Raw genomic sequence first — 21805 nt, forward strand, 5'->3', positions numbered from 1 at the left:
TTCCTAACCTCCACCCACAGAGACTCCGTAGACAATCCCTCCATGACGTCCACCTTTTCTGCAGCCATGACGCTATCTCTGATCAACGGTGCCATGCCCCCACTTCTTTTGCCTCCCTCCCTGTCCTTTCTGAAACATCTAAAACCCGGCACTTGAAGTAACTATTTCTGTCCCTGAGCTATCCAAGCCTCCACGTCATAGCTCCAAGTACTGATCCACGCTCTAAGCTCATCTGCTTTGTTCACAATACTCCTTGCGTTAAAATAGACACATCTCAAACCGTCAGTCTGAGCGCGTCCCTTCTCTATCATTTGCCTATCCTCCCTCACACACTGTCTCCAAGCTTTCTCTATTTGTGAGCCAACTGCCTCTTCCCTAGTCTCTTCAGTTTGGTTCCCACCCCCCAACAATTCTAGTTTAAACACTCCCCTGTAGCCTTAGCAAACCTCCCCACCAGGATATTGGTCCCCCTGGGATTCAAGTGCAACTCGTCCTTTTTGTACAAGTCACACCTGCCCCAAAAGAAGTCCCAATGATCCAGAAATCTGAATCCCTGCCCCCCTGCTCCAATCCCTCAGCCACGCATTTATCCTCCATCTCATTCTATTCCTATACTCACTGTCGCGTGGCACAGGCAGTAATCCCGAGATTACTACCTTTGCTGTCCCGCTTCTCAACTTCCTTCCTAACTCCCTGTAGTCTTTTTTTAGGACCTCTTCCCTTTTCCTACCTATGTCATTGGTACCAATATGTACCACGACCTCTGGCTGTTCTCCCTCCCACTGCAGGATATCTTGAACGTGATCTGAAACATCTCGGACCCTGGCACCTGGGAGGCAAACTACCATCCGAGTTTCTTTCCTGCATCCACAGAATCGCCTGTCTGACCCCCTAACTATAGAGTCCCCTATCACTACTGCCTTCCTCTTCCTTTCCCTACCCTTCTGAGCCACAGGGCCAGACTCTGTGCCAGAGGCACAGCCACTGTCACTTCCCCCAGGTAGGCTGTCCCCCCCAACAGTACTCAAACAGGAGTACCTATTGTCAAGGGGTACAGCCATAGGCGTACTCTCTAGTACCTGACTTTTCCTCTTCCCTGTCCTGACTGTTACCCACTTGTGTGTTTCCCGTGGCCCCGGTGTGACCACCTGCCTATAACGCCTTTCTATCACCTCCTCGCTCTCCCTGACCAGACGAAGCTCATCGAGCTGCATCTCCAGTTCCCTAACGCGATCACTTAGGAGCTGCAGCTCGACACACTGGGTGCAGATATGGCCGTCTGGGAGGCTGGGAGACTCCAGGACCTCCCACATCTGACACCGAGCACAGAAAACCGGCCTCACACGCATACTACTTCCTTTCCGCAATTAACACAGATAAACCTACCTTGCCTCGTTGCTGCCTAAGCCCATTGAGCCAAAGCCCTATCACTCTGCTATCTCTCACTCCACTGCCCGCTGGATATGGCGGTCCTCTTTTTAAACTTTTCCCACTCTACTGGCTGACATCACGTGCCTGCGCAGTCTTGCCTCTCTTTTACCCCGAGTAGTAAAATGCCTTTGCTCCAGAAATCCTTAGCTGTTCCACTCGCAGCCTTCTTGCTCCAATGCAAAAGGCCTTGGGAGTCCTTGTGCAGGATATGTGATTGATGATGTTTCGCAGGGAGCTTTACTGGGTGAAAATGTAGATGAATAGGTTAGTAAGTTTGCAGATGATACAAAAATTTGTGGTGTTGTGGATAGCTTAGAAGAATGGCAAAGAATACAATGGGATATAGATCAGCTGCAGATATGGGCAACAAAATGGCAGATGAAGTTTAATTCGATCAAATGTGAAGTGTTGCACCTTTGTAGGTCAAATGCAAAGAGGCAGTATACACTGCTAAGAAAGAGCAAGAACCTTAACACTGCCGATGAGCAGAGAAACTTAGGGTCTAAGTTTAACCTATGTGTTCCTACATAGGTTGATACTGTGGTTAAGAAGGCATATGACATGCTTGTCTTTATTAGTCGAGGCATTGATTAAAAAATTGGGAATTTACGTTGCAACTTTATAAAACTCTAGTTAGGCCAAATATAGGATATTGCGTACTGTTCCGTTTGCCCCATTTTAGGATGGATGTCAAGACTTTGGAGAGGGTGCAGGATGTTGCCTGGATTAAAGGGTATGTTCTAGATCAAGAGGTAGGACAAACTTGTGTTGTTTTCTCTGGAGTGGTGGAGGCTGTGGGGAGATCTGAAAGAGGTTCATAAGATTATGAGAGGCATAAGTAGAGGAATTCCTTAAGTAGAGTGGTTCCTTAAGGCTGTTATACCCAGGGATGGTCATAAGGATAAGTTTCCACTACCTCTTAGCTGCTCACATTGGCATGCATCTCAAATAGCTGGACAACCAAGTCCAGCTCCTGGCCTTCATGTGTGGCATAGCTATTAAGCCCAGTGGAACCATTTCTACTGACAGGAGAAGGGGCTTCCAGATGAGCTCAATGCCTTCTATACTTGCTTTGACCATCAGAACATCGCACGCCCCCACGTCTCCTGATGATCCTGATGATCTTAGTATCTGAAGCTGTTATGTGGGCTGCCTTCGGAAGGGTGCCTTCAGGAGGGTGAATGAAAGGAAAGCATCCAGTCTGGCCAAGTACTAAAGACCTGTGCAATGTGTTATACCCGTCTGCTTCAAGCAGGCGTCTATCATACTAGTGCCCAAGAAGGGCTAGGTAACCTGCATCAATGACTATCACCCAGTGATGAAGTGTTTTGAGAAGCTGGCATAGAAACATATCAGCTCCTGTCTGAATGGTGTTTTGGATCTGCTTCAATTTGCGTATCGAAGCAATTGGTCCACAGCAGATACCATCTCATTGGCTCTTCACACAACCCTGGAACATCTGGACAGCAAAGGTGCATACATCAGGATGCTCTTTACTGATTACATCTTGGCATTTAACACCATCATCCCCTCAAAACTAATCAGTAAACTCCAAGACCTGGGCCTCAATACTCCCTTGTGCAATTAGATCTTGGATTTTCTGACTTGGAGGCACCAGTCAGTTCAGATTGGCAAAAACATCTCCTCCACAATCTCCATCAGCACAGGAGCACTGCAGAGCTGTGTGCTTAAACCCCTGCTCTACTCACTTTAGACCCATGACTGTGTAGCTAAGCACAGCTCCAAAACCATGTGCAAGTTCACTGATGACACCATTGTTGTGGGCTGTATCAAAGGTAGTGACGAATCAGCAGGCAGGAGGGAGATTGAAAATTTGCTTGAGTGTGTCAATGTCAGCAAGACCAAGGAACTCATTGTAGACTTCAGGAGAGGGAAACCAGAGCTCCATGAACCAATACTCATCGGAGAATCAGAGGTGGGTAACTTTAAATTCCTAGGCATTGCCATCCCGAAGGACCTGACCTGGACCCATCATATAAATCTAATTACAAAGAAAGCACAGCACCTCGACTTCCTTAGGAGTGTGCAGAGATTTGGCATGACATCAAAAACTTTGATAAACTTCTATAGATGTGTAGTGAAGAGCGTATTGACTAGCTGCATCATGGCCTGGTATGGGAACATCAATACCTTTGAATGGGAAATCCTACAAAAGGTAGTAGATTCGGCCCAGTACGTTGCAGGTAAAGCCCTCCCAACAATTGAACACGTCTGCATGAAACGCTGTTGTAGGAAAGCAGCATCCATCATTAAAGATCCTCACCACGCAGATCATGCTCTTTTCTCACTGCTGCCGTCAGGTAGCAGGTACAAGAGGCTCAGGATTCACATCACCAGATTCAAGAACAGTTACTACCCCTCAACCAACAGTCTCTTAAACAGAAGGCAATAACTACACTCATCTATTAAGATGTTCCCAAACCAATGATCTCACTTTAAGGACTTTATCTTTCAGTACGCTGGATGAACTCAGCAGGTCGGGCAGCATCAGTTAGAAACAATGAGTTGACGTTTCGGGCCGGAGCGCTTCGTCAGGACTGAAGAATGAAAGATGGGGAAGGATTTGAAGAACGCTTGTAGCTTCAGTTGAAAGACCAGTAATTTGAAAGACAAAGGGTTGGGGGAGGGGAAGCATTGACCTCATACCCCTGAAAACAATGGGTAGTAGAAGAAGGAGGCAGAACCATGAGGGAGCTGGGGGAGGGGGTAGAGTGAAATAGCGATAGAGGAAGGGAGGGGGAGGGAATTACCGGAAGTTGGAGAATTCTATGTTCATACCAAGGAGCTGGAGACTACCTAGACGGTATATGAGGTGTTGCTCCTCCAACCTGAGTTTAGCCTCATCATGGCAGTAGAGGAGACCATGTACGGACATGTCTGAGTGGGAATGGGAGGCAGAGTTGAAGTGGGTGGCTACCGGGAGATCCTGTCTGTTGTGGCGGACGGAGTGGAGGTGCTCGACGAAGCGGTCCCCCAATCTGCGTCGGGTTTCACTGATGTAGAGGAGGCCGCACTGGGAGCACCGGATGCAATAGATGACCCCAACAGACTCACAAGTGAAGTTTTGTCTCACCTGGAAGGACTGTTTGGGGCCCTGAATGCTTGCAAAAGATGAGGTGTAGGGACAGGTGTAGCACTTGCGCTTACAGGGATAAGTGCCGGCTTGGAGATCAGTGGGGATGGACGTGCGGATAAGGGAGTTGCGGAGGGACCGATTCCTGCGGAAAGCGGAGAGGGGTGGAGAGGGAAAGACGTGCTTAGTGGTGGGGTCCTGTTGAAGGTGGTGGAAGTTGCGGAGGATAATGTGCTGGATCCGGAGGCTGGTGGGGTGGTAGGTAAGGACAAGGGGAACTCTGTCCCTGTTGTGGTTGCTGGAGGATGGGGTGAGGGCCGAAGTGCGGGAAATAGAGGAGATGCGGGTGAGGGCATCATTGATGACGGTAGAAGGGAAACCACGATCCTTAAAGAAAGAGGACATTTGAGATGTCCTGGAACGGAAAGCCTCATCCTGGGAGCAGATGCGGCGGAGATGGAGGAACTGGGAATAGGGAATGGCATTTTTGCATGTGGCGGGGTGAGAAGAGGTATAGTCGAGGTAGTTATGAGAGTCAGTGGGCCTGTAGAAGATGTCAGTGGACAGTCTGTCTCCAGAGATGGAGACCGAGACATCGAGAAAGGGGAGAGAAGTGTCCGAGATAGAGGAAGTGAATTTGAGGGCTGGGTGGAAGTTTGAAGTAAAGTCAATGAAATTGACGAGCTCAGCATGGGTGCAGGAAGCCCCACCAATGTAGTCGTCAATGTACCGAAGGAAAAGTTGGGGAGCAGTAGCAGAATAGGTTTGGAGCACAAACTGTTCCACATAACCAACGAAGAGGCAGGCGTAGCTGGGTCCCGTGTGAGTTCCCATAGCTACACCCTTAGTCTGAAGGAAGTGGGAAGAGCCAAAAGAGAAGTTATTAAGTGTAAGAACCAGTTCTGCCAACCGGAGGAGGGTAGTGGTTGTGGGGAACTGGTGAGGTTATTATCCAGGAAGTAGCGGAGGGCTTTGAGGCCTTTTTGATGGGGAATGGAGGTGTATAAGGATTGGACATCCGGAGTAAAAATGTAGCCGTTGGGACCGGGGAATTGGAAGTTATTGAAGAGGTGGAGGGCATGGGATGTATCCCGGATGTAGATGAGGAGGGACTGAACTATGGGAGACAAAATGGAGTCCAGGTAGGCAGATACAAGTTCGGTGGGACAGGAGCAGGCAGAAACTATGGGTCTACCGGGACAGTTAGGCTTGTGTATCTTTGGGAGGAGGTAAAACCGAGCGGTACGGGGTGTGGGAATAATGAGTTTAGCGGCTGAGGATGGAAGGTCTCCGGAGTTGATAAGTGATGGTGCGGGAGACAATGGTTTGATGTTTTTTGGTGGGGTTCTGTTCCAGTGGTAAGTAAGAGGAGGTGTCAGAGAGCTGCCGTTTTGCCTCAGTGAGGTAGAGGTCCGTCCGCCAGACTACTACGGCACCATCTTTGTCAGCAGGTTTGATGGTGAGGTTGGGATTAGTGCGGAGAGAGTGGAGGGCAGTGCGTTCAGAGGGAGTGAGGTTGGAACAGGAGAGATGAGTGGTGAAGTTGAGACGGTTGATGTCTCGGCGACAGTTGGAGATGAAGAGATCGAGTGCAGGTAGAAGACCCGGGTGGGATGTCCAGGGGGAGGAGGAGGGTTGAAGACAGGAGAATGGGTCATCTGTAGCGGGAGGGGAATCCTTGCCAATTTCCTTCCATTTTACAGGGGACAAAGACAGGGGAACTCTGTCCCTGTTGTGGTTGCTGGAGGATAGGGTGAGGGCTGAAGTGCGGGAAATGGAGGAGATGCGGGTGAGGGCATCATTGATGACGGTAGAAGGGAAACCACGATCCTTAAAGAAAGTAAAGTAAAGTCATTTACTTAAGGAAATGTAAATGTAAAGACATCCTTCCGTCTAGGTAGTCTCCAGCCCCTTGGTATGAACATAGAATTCTCCAACTTCCGGTAATTCCCTCCCCTTCCCTTCCTCTATCCTTATTTCACTCTGCCCCCTCCCCCAGCTCCCTCATGGTTCTGCCTCATTCTTCTACCACTCATTGTTTTCAGGGCTATGACGTCAATGCTTCCCCTCCCTCACCCCTTTGTCTTTCAAATTACTGGTCTTTCAACTGAAGCTACAAGCATTCTTCAAATCCTTCCCCATCTTTCATTCTTCAGTCCTGACGAAGTGCTCCGGCCCGAAACGTCGACTCATCGTTTCTAACTGATGCTGCCCGACCTGCTGAGTTCATCCAGCATACTGAAAGTGTTGCTTTGATCACAGCATCTGCAGATTATTTTGTGTTTAAGGACTTTATCTTGTTATTTCCCGTTATTTATTGCTGTTTATTTGTATTTGCATTTGCACAGTTTGTTGTCTTCTACACTGTGATTGATCTTTCATTGATCCTGTTATAGTTACTATTCTATAGATTTGCTGAGTATGCCCAGAGGAAAAAGAATCTCAGGGCTGTAGTGGTGATACAGTGTACGAGGGGTGATTGATAAGTTCGTGGCCTAAAGTAGAAGGAGTCAACACATTTATTTTTCAACATAGTCCCCTCCTACATGTACACTTAGTCCGGCGGTTGTGGAGCATACGGATCCCTTCTTTGTAGAAGTGGTCCACAGCAGGGGTAAATGATAAGTTCATGTCCTAAGGTAGAAGGAGATGAGTTAGACAGCTCTCATTACATGCACGTGCAGTTCAACTCTTTAAGTGAAAATGCAGAAAGTTTGAAGTTTGAAGCTATGAGCTTTGCCAAAATTCTTATATGTGTTTCAGGCATTACCAATTTTCGTTCCAAAATCTTTCTTTGATAAAGTTGACTCTAAAATTTCTTCATTTATTTGGCAGAATAAGAATCCGAGACTGGGTAAAATACATTTACAGAAAGCTAAGAGAGATGGAGGTTTAGCATTACCTAACTTTAGATTCTATTATTGGGCTATTAATATTCGACATATGAAATTTTGGTTACTTGACCAGGACATACTATCTATTCCTAAATGGGTAGCATTGGAATTACAATCTGTTCAGGGTTATACACTTGACTCTATTTTAGGCTCCTCTCTCCCTTTTGATTCGAAACGCCTTAAGCAGGTCTCTAACCCGATAGTTAAATATGCCTTGCGCATTTGGTTTCAATTCAGAAAATTTTTTGATCTTAATCAATTCGGGTTAGCAATTCCTATTTTAGGTAACATATTTTTTCCTCCCTCCTTTACGGATCGCGCTTTTCAAACTTGGAAGACTAAGGGTATTTTACGGTTTTTGGATTTATTTTTAGATGGTTCCCTTATGTCTTTTGAACAATTATCTAATAAATATAACTTATCAAGAATACATTTTTTTAGATATTTACAAGTTAGAAATTTCCTAAGTACTATACTTTCTTCCTTTCCAATGCTTCCTCCTACATATATTTTAGATTCGATAATTAACCTCAATCCATGTCAGAAAGGTGCATCGGCTATGATTTATAATATTATTATGAAACTTAGGAAAGCTCCATTTGATAAGATGAGGGTAGATTGGGAACAGGAATTGGGGCTTACCATTTCTGTGGATGATTGGGGGCAGATTTTACAATTAGTTAATACTTCCTCTATTTGTGCTAAACATTCCCTAATTCAATTTAAAGTGGTTCATAGAGCACATATGTCCAAAGATAAGTTAGCGCGTTTTTATTCGCATATTAATCCTTTCTGTGATAGATGTTCGGGGCAGATAGCCTCTTTAACTCATATGTTTTGGTCTTGCCCTACTTTGGAAACTTTTTGGAGAGATATTTTCAATATTATTTCTAAGGTATTAAATATAGATATCTCTCCTCACCCTATTACTGCTATCTTTGGACTACCTAAAATTTCTAGTAATCTTTCCCCTTCAGCCCGTAGAATGATTGCATTTCTTACTTTAATGGCGAAAAGATGTATTTTACAACATTGGAAAGAGCTTAATGCTCCAACTACCTTTTTTTGGTTTTCTCAGACGATTTTATGTTTGAATTTGGAGAAAATTAGAAGTAACCTTTATGATTCTTCATTTAAATTTGAACAGATTTGGGGACCTTTTATTCGATATTTTCATTTAATGTAATATTTACCCTTCTTGTTTTTTTTTCACTGTTTTTAATGGAGGTCGGGATTGAGGACGTGATTTTAAGTTTAACTCTGTTTGGTTTCAAGTTAGCCCATTGCTTTGCCTTGCTTTTAGTTAGTTGCACGGTGGGTTTTTTTTGGGGTTTTTTTTTTCTTTTTTTCCATTGATATATATAAAATTTAGTATACTATTATGTTATCTTGGTTTCTTATGTTTAAATTACATTGTTTGTAGTATTTTTTTTGGTATTGATACCTTTTGGAATTTTATTATACTTTAACATTGTATTAATGTTTATATGGCTTACCTTTTTTGTATACTTACTTAATAAAAAGATTTAAAAAGAAAGAAAGAAGCTATGAGCTTACCAATCACCCCTGCTGTGGACCACTCTCTGGAGGTCCAAGACGCCGACTCCTACAGAGAAGGGATCCGTATGCTCCATGACTGCTGGACTAAGTGTGTAAATGTAGGAAAAATAAATGTGCTAGGTTTTCTAAAATTGACTACTTCCACCTTAGGCCATGAACTTATCAATCACCTCTCGTATGTACTCTGATAATAAAATGTACTTTGAACTTTGAAAGGCGGGTTACTGGAGCCTTAAAACCAGTCATGGGGCTCATCAGCCATGGTTGGCAGCTCAACTAGAAAGAAACCTCTGATCTTAAACTTCCGCTGTCTTGTGGCTATACCCACTCATAGTGCAGGCTTCACGACTAAACCTTGAGGAAAATCCAGAGCTGGAATCCTTATGCTGAGTTCAACGCTGACTGGCAACTCCTGTGATGATACGAGTATCAAACTGTATCGGTCTCTGTATACTTTGGATTTATCAGCCTCGTGGAGAGGGAGAGCTTGCTACATGGACAACATTTTGCTCTCCATATTGTACTGCCCTGGCTTGCATATCATAGACAGCTGGGATGCAACATCCATGGTCAACCGCAAACTACAGATGGCCTCAAAATTTGAAGACAGACGGTATCTTTCTCCAAGGGCTGAGATCACAAATTCCAGAATGCGTACATTTAAGATGAGGGGGGGGTAATTTCAAAGAAGACGTGAGGGGCATGTTGTTTATACAGAGACTGGTGGGTGCCTGGAATGTGCTACCTGGGGAGGTAGTAGAAGCAGAAACATTAGAGAGTTTTACAAGACCTTTAGATAGGCACATGAATGTGAGGAAAATGGAAGAATATGGATATTGTGGAAGCAGAAGAGATTAGTTTAATTAACTACTAATTTACTTCACTCAGCACAACTATGCCTGTGCTATACTGTCCTATGTTCTATGTTAAACAAGTTGGGAGCTCCAGGTTGTGGGGTTGGAAAAAGCAAAGCAGCACAGGGTTGTCTCCAGCTCCCGATTCACTCTCTCAGTCTGGCCATTAGTTTGGAGGTGGAAACCTGATGAGAGGTTGGCTGTGGCTCCTACAACAGAACAGAAAGCCTTCCAAAAATAGAATGCCAACTGTGGTCCTCAGTCAGACACTGTGTTCTGATGGAAGCCATGCAGCCTGAACACATGCCTGGTCTGTTTCAAATCTAGCTCTTCTTTCAGTTAGTCCTGACGAAGGGTCTCAGCCCGAAACGTCGACTGTACCTCTTCCTAGAGATGCTGCCTGGCCTGCTGCGTTCACCAGCAACTTTTATGTGTGTTGCTTGAAATTCCAGCATCTGCAGGTTTCCTCGTGCCTGGTCTGCTTTGTTTGTTTTTTTGAGTGGGAGGGGGGATTTGTGAGTTGATGCGCCTGATCCATTTTGTTCACTTTTTTGTGCGGGTGGGGGGATTTTGGGGCCAATGTGCCTGATCTGTTTTGATCATTTCTTGTACAGGAGGAGGGATTTGGGGGTTGATGTGTCTCCTCCATTTTGTTCATATTTTTTATGTGGGAGGGGGAATTTGGGGTACTCTCATGAGCTGATGGGAGCTTGGGGAGAACAACGAAGTGGGCTGTTTTAGCGAGCCGGTCCACAACTACTAGAATGCTAGTGGTTCTAACTGACGGAAGCAGACTACTGATGAAATCCACTGAGCACATCGTTGAGCAAGGCCTAACAAACAGAGGAAGCAGTGGCCAGTCCAAATGGCATTTCAAGGTAGAGTGGCCAGTGGATGTGTTGAACGTAGTCTTCCACTTGTCTCTTTGGAAGCGAAGCAAGTTGTAAGCATTGTGTAGATCTATCTTAGAGGACATGGTTGCTCCATGGAGGTGTTCAAATGCAGAGGAAGAGGGTAGTGATTCTTCATAGTGATGTCGAGGGGCCAATAATCAATGCAGGGATGGAGTTTGCCATCCTCTTCGTTCACAAAAAAGAAACCTGCCCCTTTTGGTGAGGGAGATGGACAGCTAAATCCCAAGGTCAATGCCTCTGCTTCAGTTAGTCTTGACGAAGGGTATCGGCCCAAAACGTCGACTGTACCTCTTCCTATAGATGCTGCCTGGCCTGCTGTGTTCCACCAGCATTTTGTGTGTGTTGCTTGTATTTAGCTGAAAGATTATTTTCAATAAGTATAATTATTAATTACTACATTATTTTAGGTAACTAACCTTTTGTGCGCACATTAATTTCCTTTGTGCGTTGGTTGAAAAACGTGTGTGCATGCGCACACACGCACAGCTTAGAGGGAACATAGGTGGTGGGGGTTTTTAAACGATGGATGCTGTGGTTTTGAGGCATCACCTTTTGAAGATGTTCTTGATGCAGGGGAGTCTAGTACCCATGATGCAGCTGAGTGAGTTCACAGATTGGATAAATTTGGATTGTTTTCTTTGGGGCATTGTGAGAGGATGGGTGACCTGATGGAAGTGTGTAACTATATGATAGAGGCAGTCTTTTATCCAAGGTAGAAATGCCAAGTACTGGAGGACATTGAGACTCTCTCCATTTTAATGATGTCTTTCGTATAACTGGGCGAGCAAAGTGTATGCAGTATAACCCATGTCTGGATTTACCAAGGTTTTTCTACAACTGCTCAACTTTGAACAACCAATTCCTATACTCAGTGCCCTGACTGATGAAAGCTGTCATGCCAACAGTCCTCCCAAAATGCAACTCTTCACACTTAACTGAATGGAAAGCCATTTGGCAGTCTGCTGGCTACTTATCTATCTGAATAAGATCCCTCTAGAATTTTTAATAATCTTCTTCATTGTCTGTGATAGCTCTGGGATTTAATGCCTTAATGTTCAACTCTGAGATTCCTCTTTGCCAGGCAGCCATGAAACAAAGAAAACCATGGAAGCTGTTTAAAGAAAAACATCAACCCCAATCCCCACGTGCGAAAAAAAACAAATTGCGCAAACGGCAACAATAACATCAAACCTCTCCCGCCCACGCAAAACACAAATCGCCCAAACGGCAACAATAACATCAAACCCCACCCCCGTGCAGAAACATAAATCATGCAAACAGCATCAAGTACATAAAAGCCCCACACTCTATGAAAAAACACAAATCGTGCAAACGGCAACAGGAACGTCAAACCCCATCCCCTACGCGCAAAAACACAAATCATGTAAACGGCAACAAGAACATCAAATCCCAAAACCCCCTTGCGCAAACAGCAGAAAGAAAGAACGGGCAAAAATGCAGAATATAAAGCATAAACCTAAAAGAGTCCTAATGAACTACAATCCAATCAATAAATCATAGACGTAGAACTTCGGTATCATCCTCCGACAGCATCGAGGGAGAGAAAGACCGTTCAAACACCGGGACCTTCCTTCAGGAGCAGTGAGCAAGTGACTGGTAGATGCTTCTTGTGCAAGTGGAACAGGTTGTGCCTTAACTGGAAAGAAACCAATATTGTGGCCGGGAGGTTCATTAGTGCTACTCAGGGTTTAAGACTGTTTAGTATGGGGATGGGAATAAGAGTACTGGGTCAGAACATTTCTTGACCAGTAAGTCTTTAAGGAAGGACAGGTAGGAACAAAGTTATAGTCACAATTGGACGAATGGGTTGAAGTATGTTTATTTTAATTGGAGGACTAGTTAGCGTAACGTAGATCATAATGTTAAACATAGATCATGCATAGGTACAATCAGAGACTTGATTGAGAGAAGGACAGGTTTGGGTGCTTAATATTCCAGGGTTTCAGTGTTTTAGAAAAGAGAGCGATTAGGTCAAAGAAGGGGGGCAGTTGCATTCAGATTGTCAGGGATAATATCACAGCTGCACTTTCAAAAGACATAATGGAGAGTGTATTCACTGTGTCTCTTGGTGTACAACTCAAAAATAAGAAATGTGCAGCTAGACTGCAGACACCGCACCCCCCTCCCCATATCCACTGGGTCATTGAGAAACAAATATGCAGGTAGATTAGGGAAATGTGTGAAAACAGTGGTGGTGTTGTCATGGGTAAGTTCAACTTCACCAATATAGATGGGCACCTCCTCAGAGCAGAAGGAGGCAGAATTTGTTAGGTGCATCTGGAAGAGTTTCTCAAATCAATATAGAACAGAATATTTCAGCACAGTACAGGCCCTTTGGCCCACAATGTTGTCATACCCTTTAAATTTACCCTAAAATTAATCTAACCCATGAACCCTCACTACTTTTTCCTCTTTTTGTATGACTTATTTAAAGTTCAAAAGTTCAAAGTAAAGTTTATTATCAGAGTAGACACATGTCACCACATACAGCCCTGAGATTCTTTTTCTTGCAGGTATACTCAGCAAATATACAGAACAGTAATTGTAAACGGGATCAAAGAAAGAGCAAGAACACAGAAGACAACAAACTGTGCAAATGCAAATATAAATAAACAGTAATAAATAACAGGAAATAACAAGATAAAGAGTCCTTGAAGTGTGATCATTAACTGTGGGAACATCTCAATAGATGAGTGTAGTGTTGATGACTGGTGGTTGGGGGGTAGTAATTGTTTTTGAACTTGGTAGTGTGAGACTTGAGGCACTTGTATCTTTTACCTGATGGCAGCAGCGAGAAAAGAGCATGGCCTGGGTGGTGATGATCTTTGATGATGTATGCTGCTTTACTACGACAGTGTTTCATGTAGATGTGCTGAATGGGAGGCTAGACCCTGATATAATGGGCCGAATTCACTGCCTTCTGTAGGATTTTCTGCTCATTGGTGTTCCCATACCAGTCCTCAGTGCAGCCAGTCAATACACTTTCCACTACACATCTATAAAAGTTTGTCAAGGATTTTGACGACATGCCGAATCTCCGCAGACTCCTAAGGAAGTAAGGATGCTGGTGTGCTTTCTTTAAAATTACATTTATATAATGGGTCCAGGGCAGGGTTTCTGAGATAGTGGCGCCCAGGAATTTAAAGTTACTGACGCTCTCCACCTCCAATGAGTGCTGACTCATGGACTTCTGGTTTCCCTCTCCTGAGGTCTCCAATCATTTCCTTGGTCCTGCTGACATTGAGTGAGAGGTTGTTATGACACCACTCAGCCAAGTTTTCAATCTCCGTCCTGTACGCTGATTCGTCACCACTTTGATACGGCTCACAACAGTGGTGTCATCAGCAAACTTGAATATGGTGTGGGAGATGTACCTAGCCACACAGTCATAGGTGTAAAGTGAATATATTGGTTAAGTTTGCCTTCTTCTGGGCAGGGTCTTTACAAGACAGGTGACCCCAGCCATTATCATTACTCTTCAGAGACTGTCTGCTTAGCATCAGTGGTCACGTAACCAGGACTTGTAATGAGCATCAGCTGCTCATACAACCATCTATCACCTGCTCCCATGGCTTCACGTGACCCTGATCGGGAGGGCTAAGCGGGTGCCACGCCTTGCCCAAGGGTGAACTCCAATCCACCAAAGGGAAGGAGTGCCATACATCTCCTTTGGTAGAGATGTATCTCACCTGTGCAAAAATACTTCATTAAACATTATATCAAGCTTTAGTATTCTTACTTTGCAGTGATAAATTTATAGTGTTAAGAGCAGTTTAACTTCGAAAATCTTATAGAAAAGTTAACTTTATTATTACGAGTCTGAAATTCTGTAATCCCTAACCACCAGTAACACAATTGTTGCTGTGATGCAATTTTCTTTAAAACCAGGTTACTTGGGAATGATCTACCAGTATATTTTAACATTTTGCTTAAAGTAACAAAAATAATAATACTGTTTCTGAAGATTTTAGTACTAACATAAATAGTAAAATGAACAAATTAAGTCTATTGAAGATCAATCGACAAAATCAAATGTTTCAAATGGTTCAATTTAATATCAGAGAATGTATATGGTATTCAACCTGAAATCCTTACTCTTCATAAACATCCACGAAACAAGAAACCCCATAGAATGAATGATAAAAGCATAAGAACCCCAAAGACCCCCTCCCCACCACTCACACACAAGTAGCAGCACAAGCATCGACCCTCCCCCCCAACTTGCGCAGCAGAAGCACCAATCCAGATCCCCCACCACCACCAAAGAGATCTTGCTCTACAGTCCATCAAAAACTATTAGTTTCCATAACCCAGTACTTGGTATCTCAGACAGACTCTCTCTCACTAGTGAGGGAGAGAAGGATTGCTCCTGCAACTATGAGGGAGGAGACCAGCAACTCGCTGTTCCAATGTTACAATCTTCTACGTCACTTCTCCAAGCCCTCTGATTTGAGGACTAACAGGCTCTCACTCACCATCAAAAGAGAGAGAGAGAGAGGAAATCACTCGAGTACAGGGGCCTTCTTCAGACAGCAGTACACACTGCCTGCTGTCCCGATCTTTCAATATCCTACAGACCTTCAGTCGGCGAAATTGGCGAGGAACCAGGTCATCTACAGGGCTGCTCCCCAAAGGTGCATGTCTTCCAGGCCAAATTTACATACAGTATTTATGACAGATTCCTCACCCACAGAATCAGCTTCTGTTCTGTCAAATGTCTAAGTCCATGTTTTCCTAAGGCTGCTTTTGTTTTTTTTTGTATCAAGATTCCATTTTATTTATAATTTTATTAAGCAGTGTAGGAGAAGAGTTAGTTAGCAAAATGTAATGTACCTATTGGTCTTCCTTGCAGAATATGAATCGGATGAGACAAATCTCATCAGTAACTGCACACGAACTTAAATCCATGCAGGAGGACCTGAATTTCAAGGAGACTGAAATGCAGAAATCACAGACAACTGCCAAGGGTTTGACTGATGGTAAGTTATTTTAGAATATATGGTTTTATTCCACTTGGTGCCCTCCTTGTCAGTTGCTTTCATATATGCAAGATTTGGGCAGGGAGTGTCTGGCTGAAGACTGATTTAGACAGCCTTTGAGCAATGAGCACTGATAGAATTGTATTTCTATGTTATATTGACTGTCCTGTTGTACATACTATTTATTACAAATTACTATAAATTGCACGTTACACATTTAGACGGAGTTGTAACATAAAGATTTTTACTCGTACAGTATATGAAGGATTTAAGTAATAAATTTCGTTCAATTTAATTCAATGAGAATTTTCTTCATTGAACCAAATATCTTGGCAACACACACAAAATGCTGGAAGAACTCAGCAGGCCAGGCAGCATCTATGGAAAAAAGTAAACAGTCGATGTTTCGGGCCGAAACCCCTCATCAGGACTGGAAAAAACTGGACCATAAATGTTCTATAGACTACTCCCAACAATAGTTCTTAAATATTTCAACAAGATTATGTTCAAGTGCCTTAAATATAGAATGTAGTGTATCATTTATAATTTTTCTCATTATATCATCAAACCTTACTTTTTAAAATAGAACAAATACAGTACAACTGTAATCATGTGTGTTTTGAAACACAAATAATCTGACTCAGTGAATAATACAGTATTTCTCTTTCTCTTTATAAATTAATTGGGGCCCTTTTCCAGTATTCCTTTCAAACTCACTAAGTCCCTGTTCCCACGTTCCTTTTAAACATATTGGGACCAAAACTTGTCAGTTTAAAGGGTGTGCATGAAAGAGGACCTCAGGGGCTTCATATTCACCAGATCAAGAAGGAATTTAAAATGATTTGAGGTATTAATGGGACCTAATAGTCCATAAAATCTGCTACCACCACCAAATTTGGACCTTGATGCAGTTCCCTCATCCTTCTTGACGCTTATGGAGAATTTGACATGACCAACTGTTCTCTTCTCATTTCATGTCACGACTCTGTATCAGCAATGTTGAGCTTGAGAGGGTTAAGCGCTTCAAGTTCCTATGAGCGAACATCGCCAGTAGCCCATCCTCGTCTAGATACATAGGTATCATGACCAAGAAAAGTCAACAATGCCTCTACTTCCTCAGGAGGTTACAGATGTTTTGCATGTTCCTGTTCCTCCTTATCAGTCTTATCAATGTGTCCTATGTGGATGCAACACTGCAATTATGGCAACTGCTCTGCATGTAACAGAAAGTAACTGCAGAGTTGTAAACACAGCTCAGCCTATCACAGAAACCAACCTCCCCAATCACCCTGGACATTTTCTCTTCTCCATTCGGACTCAAATACCTGAAAGCACATACCACTAAGCTCATGGATAGCTTCTACTTCACTGTTATAAGACTATTAAATAGTTCCATAGTACGATAAGTTGACCATTGAAATCTATCTTGTAATGATCTTGCACTTTATTGTTTACCTGCACTGCACTTTCTCTGTAGCTGTTACATTTTATTCTGCATTCTGTTATTGTTTTATCTTGTTCTACCTCAGTGCACTGTACAATGATTTGATCTGTATGAACAGTATGTAAGACAAGCTTGTCACTGTATTTCAATACATGTAACAATAATAAACCAATGCTAATTCCAATTCAATTCCATTATCCAGCCTTGCCTTACTTGGTTTTATTTTTATCCAGAACCAGAGCATATTGGCCAGCGATTTTGTTGACATTCCTGCAATTTGAGAGAAAGTAGTTATAGGTTCCACAATGATAGTGCCAGTTTATCTGAGATATTGGTAAAGGTTGCCCTGGAATGTCAGATTGTTGTAAAAGCAAAACTGGTTCCCCTTTCCGTTAGAAAAGGAAATAGGCAGTCTTTGCCTGGTCTTGCCTTTGTGATTTCTGCTTCACACTACCACTCTTAACTGATATCTGAAGGTGCCTTGGTGCATTAAATACGAAACAGCCAGGAATTGGCAGAGATTCAGTTTTACCTGCCTTGCAAGACTATCTTCAAATTCTTGTGTTTAAGTTTTCTCTTCATCTTGCCTTTTCTAATGTGTGTAACTCTCTTGAACAATAAATCAGATAAACTCTTTGTCTAAGTTTTTGTTCCGTGCTTCTGCAAGCAAGTTCCCACCACTCACTCCCTTAAATTACACTTTTTTAACCAAATATTAGTCACCTCTTCCACCTCCTCATTGCTATCACACTTATACCTAGCACTTTGGGACTTTTCTTATATTAAGAATGCAATTTGATAATATTGTAAAAATTGTTGTTAAGCACTTTAAGTTCAATGACTCAAATAATAATACAAAGTATTTTGTCAAAAAACTGTCATCCCAACCAATGTTTCAACAGGTTCTATGTGTCCTTCTCAATGACTATGCAGTTGTGAGCATTTGGTGTCTCTATTGACACTTGCATTGCTGTTCAACCTCTCCCTCTTGAGCCCAGCTTTTATAATCAGTAAACATTGCTGAAGTCCAGACCCTTTTTTAAAATATATTAATCTAATAGAGATATGCAGCACAGAAATAGGTTGTGTGGTCCATCACGTCCATTCTGAACTATTTACTATCCATACCAATCCAATTTTCCTGTGATAGGTCCATATCATTCTTACTTAAATGCCCGTCGAAATGTCTCAAACATAGCCACTGAACCTGACTCCACCACCTCCTATGGCAGTGAGTTTCAGATATTAGCCACTCTGCATTTAAAAAATCTTTCACCTTAAATCCCCTTTAAAATTCCTTCCTCTGACCCTCAACAATTCCTTCTTGTTTTTCACACCCCTGCTATGGAGAAAAAAGATCTCTTCACTCTATCTGTACTTCTTAAAAATTTATATACCTCTATTTGGCCAACTCTTGGCCACCTTTGTTCTTGGGAAAACAGACCCAACCCATCCAATCTCTCCCTATAACAAAATTTAACATGGAAATTGATCAATGCTAACCAAGATTCCCATCTAAACTAGTCCCATTTACATGTATTTAGCCCATGTCCCTATGACCTTTGCTTGCCCACATACCTGCCCACATTAATGTACCTGCCCGTCCACTTCCTGTGGAAATTCATCCATGTACTGGGTGAAAAAGTTGCCCTCAAATGCCTGTCAAATCTCTTCACTCTCACCTTTATTTCTGCTTCTGATTCATGATACCCTAAACCTAGGAATAAAGTCTGTGAATAAAAACCTAGGAATATCGTCCCTGTACTGTATGCCACCTATGATTTTATACACCGCTATATAACCACCCTTTTGTTTTCCCCTTGGTCCAAAGAATAAAGTCACAATATGCTCAGTATCTCTCCATAACTCATTTCTCAAATCCTGGCAACATCCTCATAAATATCTTCTGCATTCTTTCCAACTTACTGGCATTACCAAACTCCAAGACCTGGAACTCAACACCTGTATCTGCAACTGATCTCAATCAGTAAGGACAGGCAACAACACATCCATCACATTTATTCTTAACACTAATGCTCCACTAGGTTGCGTCCTCAGCCCACTATTCTACTTCCTGTACACTCATGACTGCATCACCAGGATCTATACTTTTGTAGACAATACCACCATTGTGACTGCATCTCAAATTATAATGAGTTGGAGAACAAGAAGGAAATAGGGAGATTAGTAACATGGTGTCATGACAACAACCTTTCCCTCAATGTCAGCAAAACAGAAGTGATGGTAATTAGCTTCAGGAAGCGGGTGGTACACATGCTGCTGTCTACATCAACTGTTTATACTTTTTTGCCTCTTGCGTAAGCAGCCAGCATAACCACAGACCCCACCAACCGTGGACATCCTCCGTTCTGCCTTTTTTACCACAATCAATTGAAACACCTTAACTACACACAGGTCTCCAAAACAGATCTCCATTTATCTAATTATGTGATTCTAAAATCAATTGGCTGCACCAGTGATGATCTGGTGTGTCATATTAAAGGCGGTGGATACTTATGCAATCAGTTATTTTGTGTTTTATATTTGTAATTAATTTAGATCACTTTGTAGAGATCTGTTCTCACTTTGACATGAAATAGTCTTTTTCTGGTGATCAGTGTCAAAAAAGCCAATTCAAATCCACTGTGATTCAATGTTGTCGAACAATAAAAAATGAAAACTTCCAAAGGGGCTGAATACTTTTTATAGGCACTGTATTTAAATTGTCAATGTTTCAAGTTACAACACTTGCAAATTCTAACAACATGGAATGGAAGTCAGTAGCTCATCTTTAATAAACCGCTGGCCAGCTTCTAGTGCTGACTGCAAATGTGGGTTTAGTCTTGTGAATTCAATCAAATGTAAATCTAGAAACAGACTAGAAATGGAATTTAGATGATCTAATGAGGATTAAGACATATCTTTCATCTGGATGCAAATGGATTTGTAATAAAGACAGACGCGAAACAGTGCACGAAGTATGAAAGCCTTCCTTTGTGCACCATATTTCATTATACCCTTCAATTAATAAGTCAAATCAAAAGTATGCGACTTTTCAAATTTCATTCTAAATGTTCATAGTATGCGTATTACAAAAACAGACATTTAAAGTGCTGCAGGGCTGTAAAAAAAGGGATTGGTGCTGGGTGAGGAATGACCTCCCTCCCCCCATGGCACGTAGTCTCTGGCCTCCAATCAAAGAAGCAATATATATTCCCACTCTTTGGCTTCTCCCTTGAAGCCAATGCCTAATCCAATTTACTATCTCATCTTGAATAGCAAGCAAGTGAACATTCTTGACCAGCCTGTCCTGCAGGACCTTGTCAAAGGTCTTGCTAAGATCGATATGGACAACATCCACTTGCCTTCTATCAAATTTCCTGGTAACTTCTTCGAAAAACTCGATAAAACACAACCTACCATGCACAAAGCCATGTTGACTATCCTGAATCAATGTCTGTCTATCCCAATACTTAATGTATCCAGTCCCTTAGAAAACCTTCCAGTTACTAACTCACTACTGATGTCAGGTTCACTGGCCTATAATTTCCTGGTTTATTCTTAAAGTCTTTCTTAAACAACAGAACAACATTAGCTATCCTCCAATCCTCTGGCACTTCACCTGTGGCAAAGGTCATTTTAAATATCTCTGCTAGGGTCCCTGCAATTTCTGCACTAGCCTCCGACAGGATCCAAGGAACATTTTGTCAAGCCCTGGGATTTATCCACTCTAAATTTCCTCAAGACAGTTAACACCTCCCCCTCAATAATCTCTATGAGGATTGGTATGTGTTTTCTCATCTTCCTGTTCCTGAAGTTCACAATTAATTTCTTGGTCTTACTGATTTCAGTACCAGGTTGATGTTACATAAGCTATCTTATGTATTTATATTTGTTTCTTTATTATTATTGTTTTTGTTTCTTTTGTACTGCATCAGATCCAGAGTAACAATTATTTTGTCTCATTTACACAAATTGGTTACTCGGCAAGAAGTAGAATGTAAATTATCTTTTTTTTTAGCTTTCTTTATCTCTGGACAATGGCATTGCAGTTCCTCGGGGTCAATATCACAAATGACCTGACTTGGGCCAACCAAGCAGAGTCCATTGCTAAGAAGGCCCACCAGCACCTTTACTTCCTGAGAAAGCTAAAGAAATTTGGCCTGTCCCCTAAAACCCTCACTAATTTTTATAGATGCACCGTAGAAAGCATTCTTCTAGGGTGCATCACAACCTGGTATGGAAGTTGTCCTGTCCAAGACCGGAAGAAGCTGCAGAAGATCGTGAACACAGCCCAGCACATCACACAAACCAATCTTCCATCCTTGGACTCACTTTACACGGCACGCTGTCGGAGCAGTGCTGCCAGGATAATCAAGGACACGACCCACCCAGCCAACACACTTTTTGTCCTTCTTCCCTCCAGGAGAAGGCTTAGGAGCTTGAAGACTCGTACGGCCAGATTTGGGAACAGCTTCTTTCCAACTGTGATAAGACTGCTGAACGGATCCTGACCTGGATCTGGGCCGTACCTGCCAAATATCTGGACCTGCCTCTCGGTTTTTTTGCACTACCTTACTTTCCATTTTCTATTTTCTATTTATGATTTATAAT

At 42.7% G+C, this 21805-nt stretch overlaps 1 protein-coding gene across 1 annotated transcript in view; it reads left to right on the forward strand.

Moving 5' to 3' along the window:
- Positions 1–21805, forward strand: part of ift74 (intraflagellar transport 74) — a 256862-nt gene that overhangs the window by 190321 nt on the left and 44736 nt on the right. Inside the window, exon 15 of the mRNA XM_063047634.1 lies at positions 15621–15747. Within this exon, the coding sequence (XP_062903704.1) occupies positions 15621–15747 (127 nt within the window). The remainder of the gene's footprint in view (positions 1–15620; positions 15748–21805) is intronic.

Source organism: Mobula hypostoma, chromosome 5 (assembly GCF_963921235.1).
Source record: "Mobula hypostoma chromosome 5, sMobHyp1.1, whole genome shotgun sequence".
Taxonomy (NCBI): Eukaryota; Metazoa; Chordata; class Chondrichthyes; order Myliobatiformes; family Myliobatidae; genus Mobula; species Mobula hypostoma.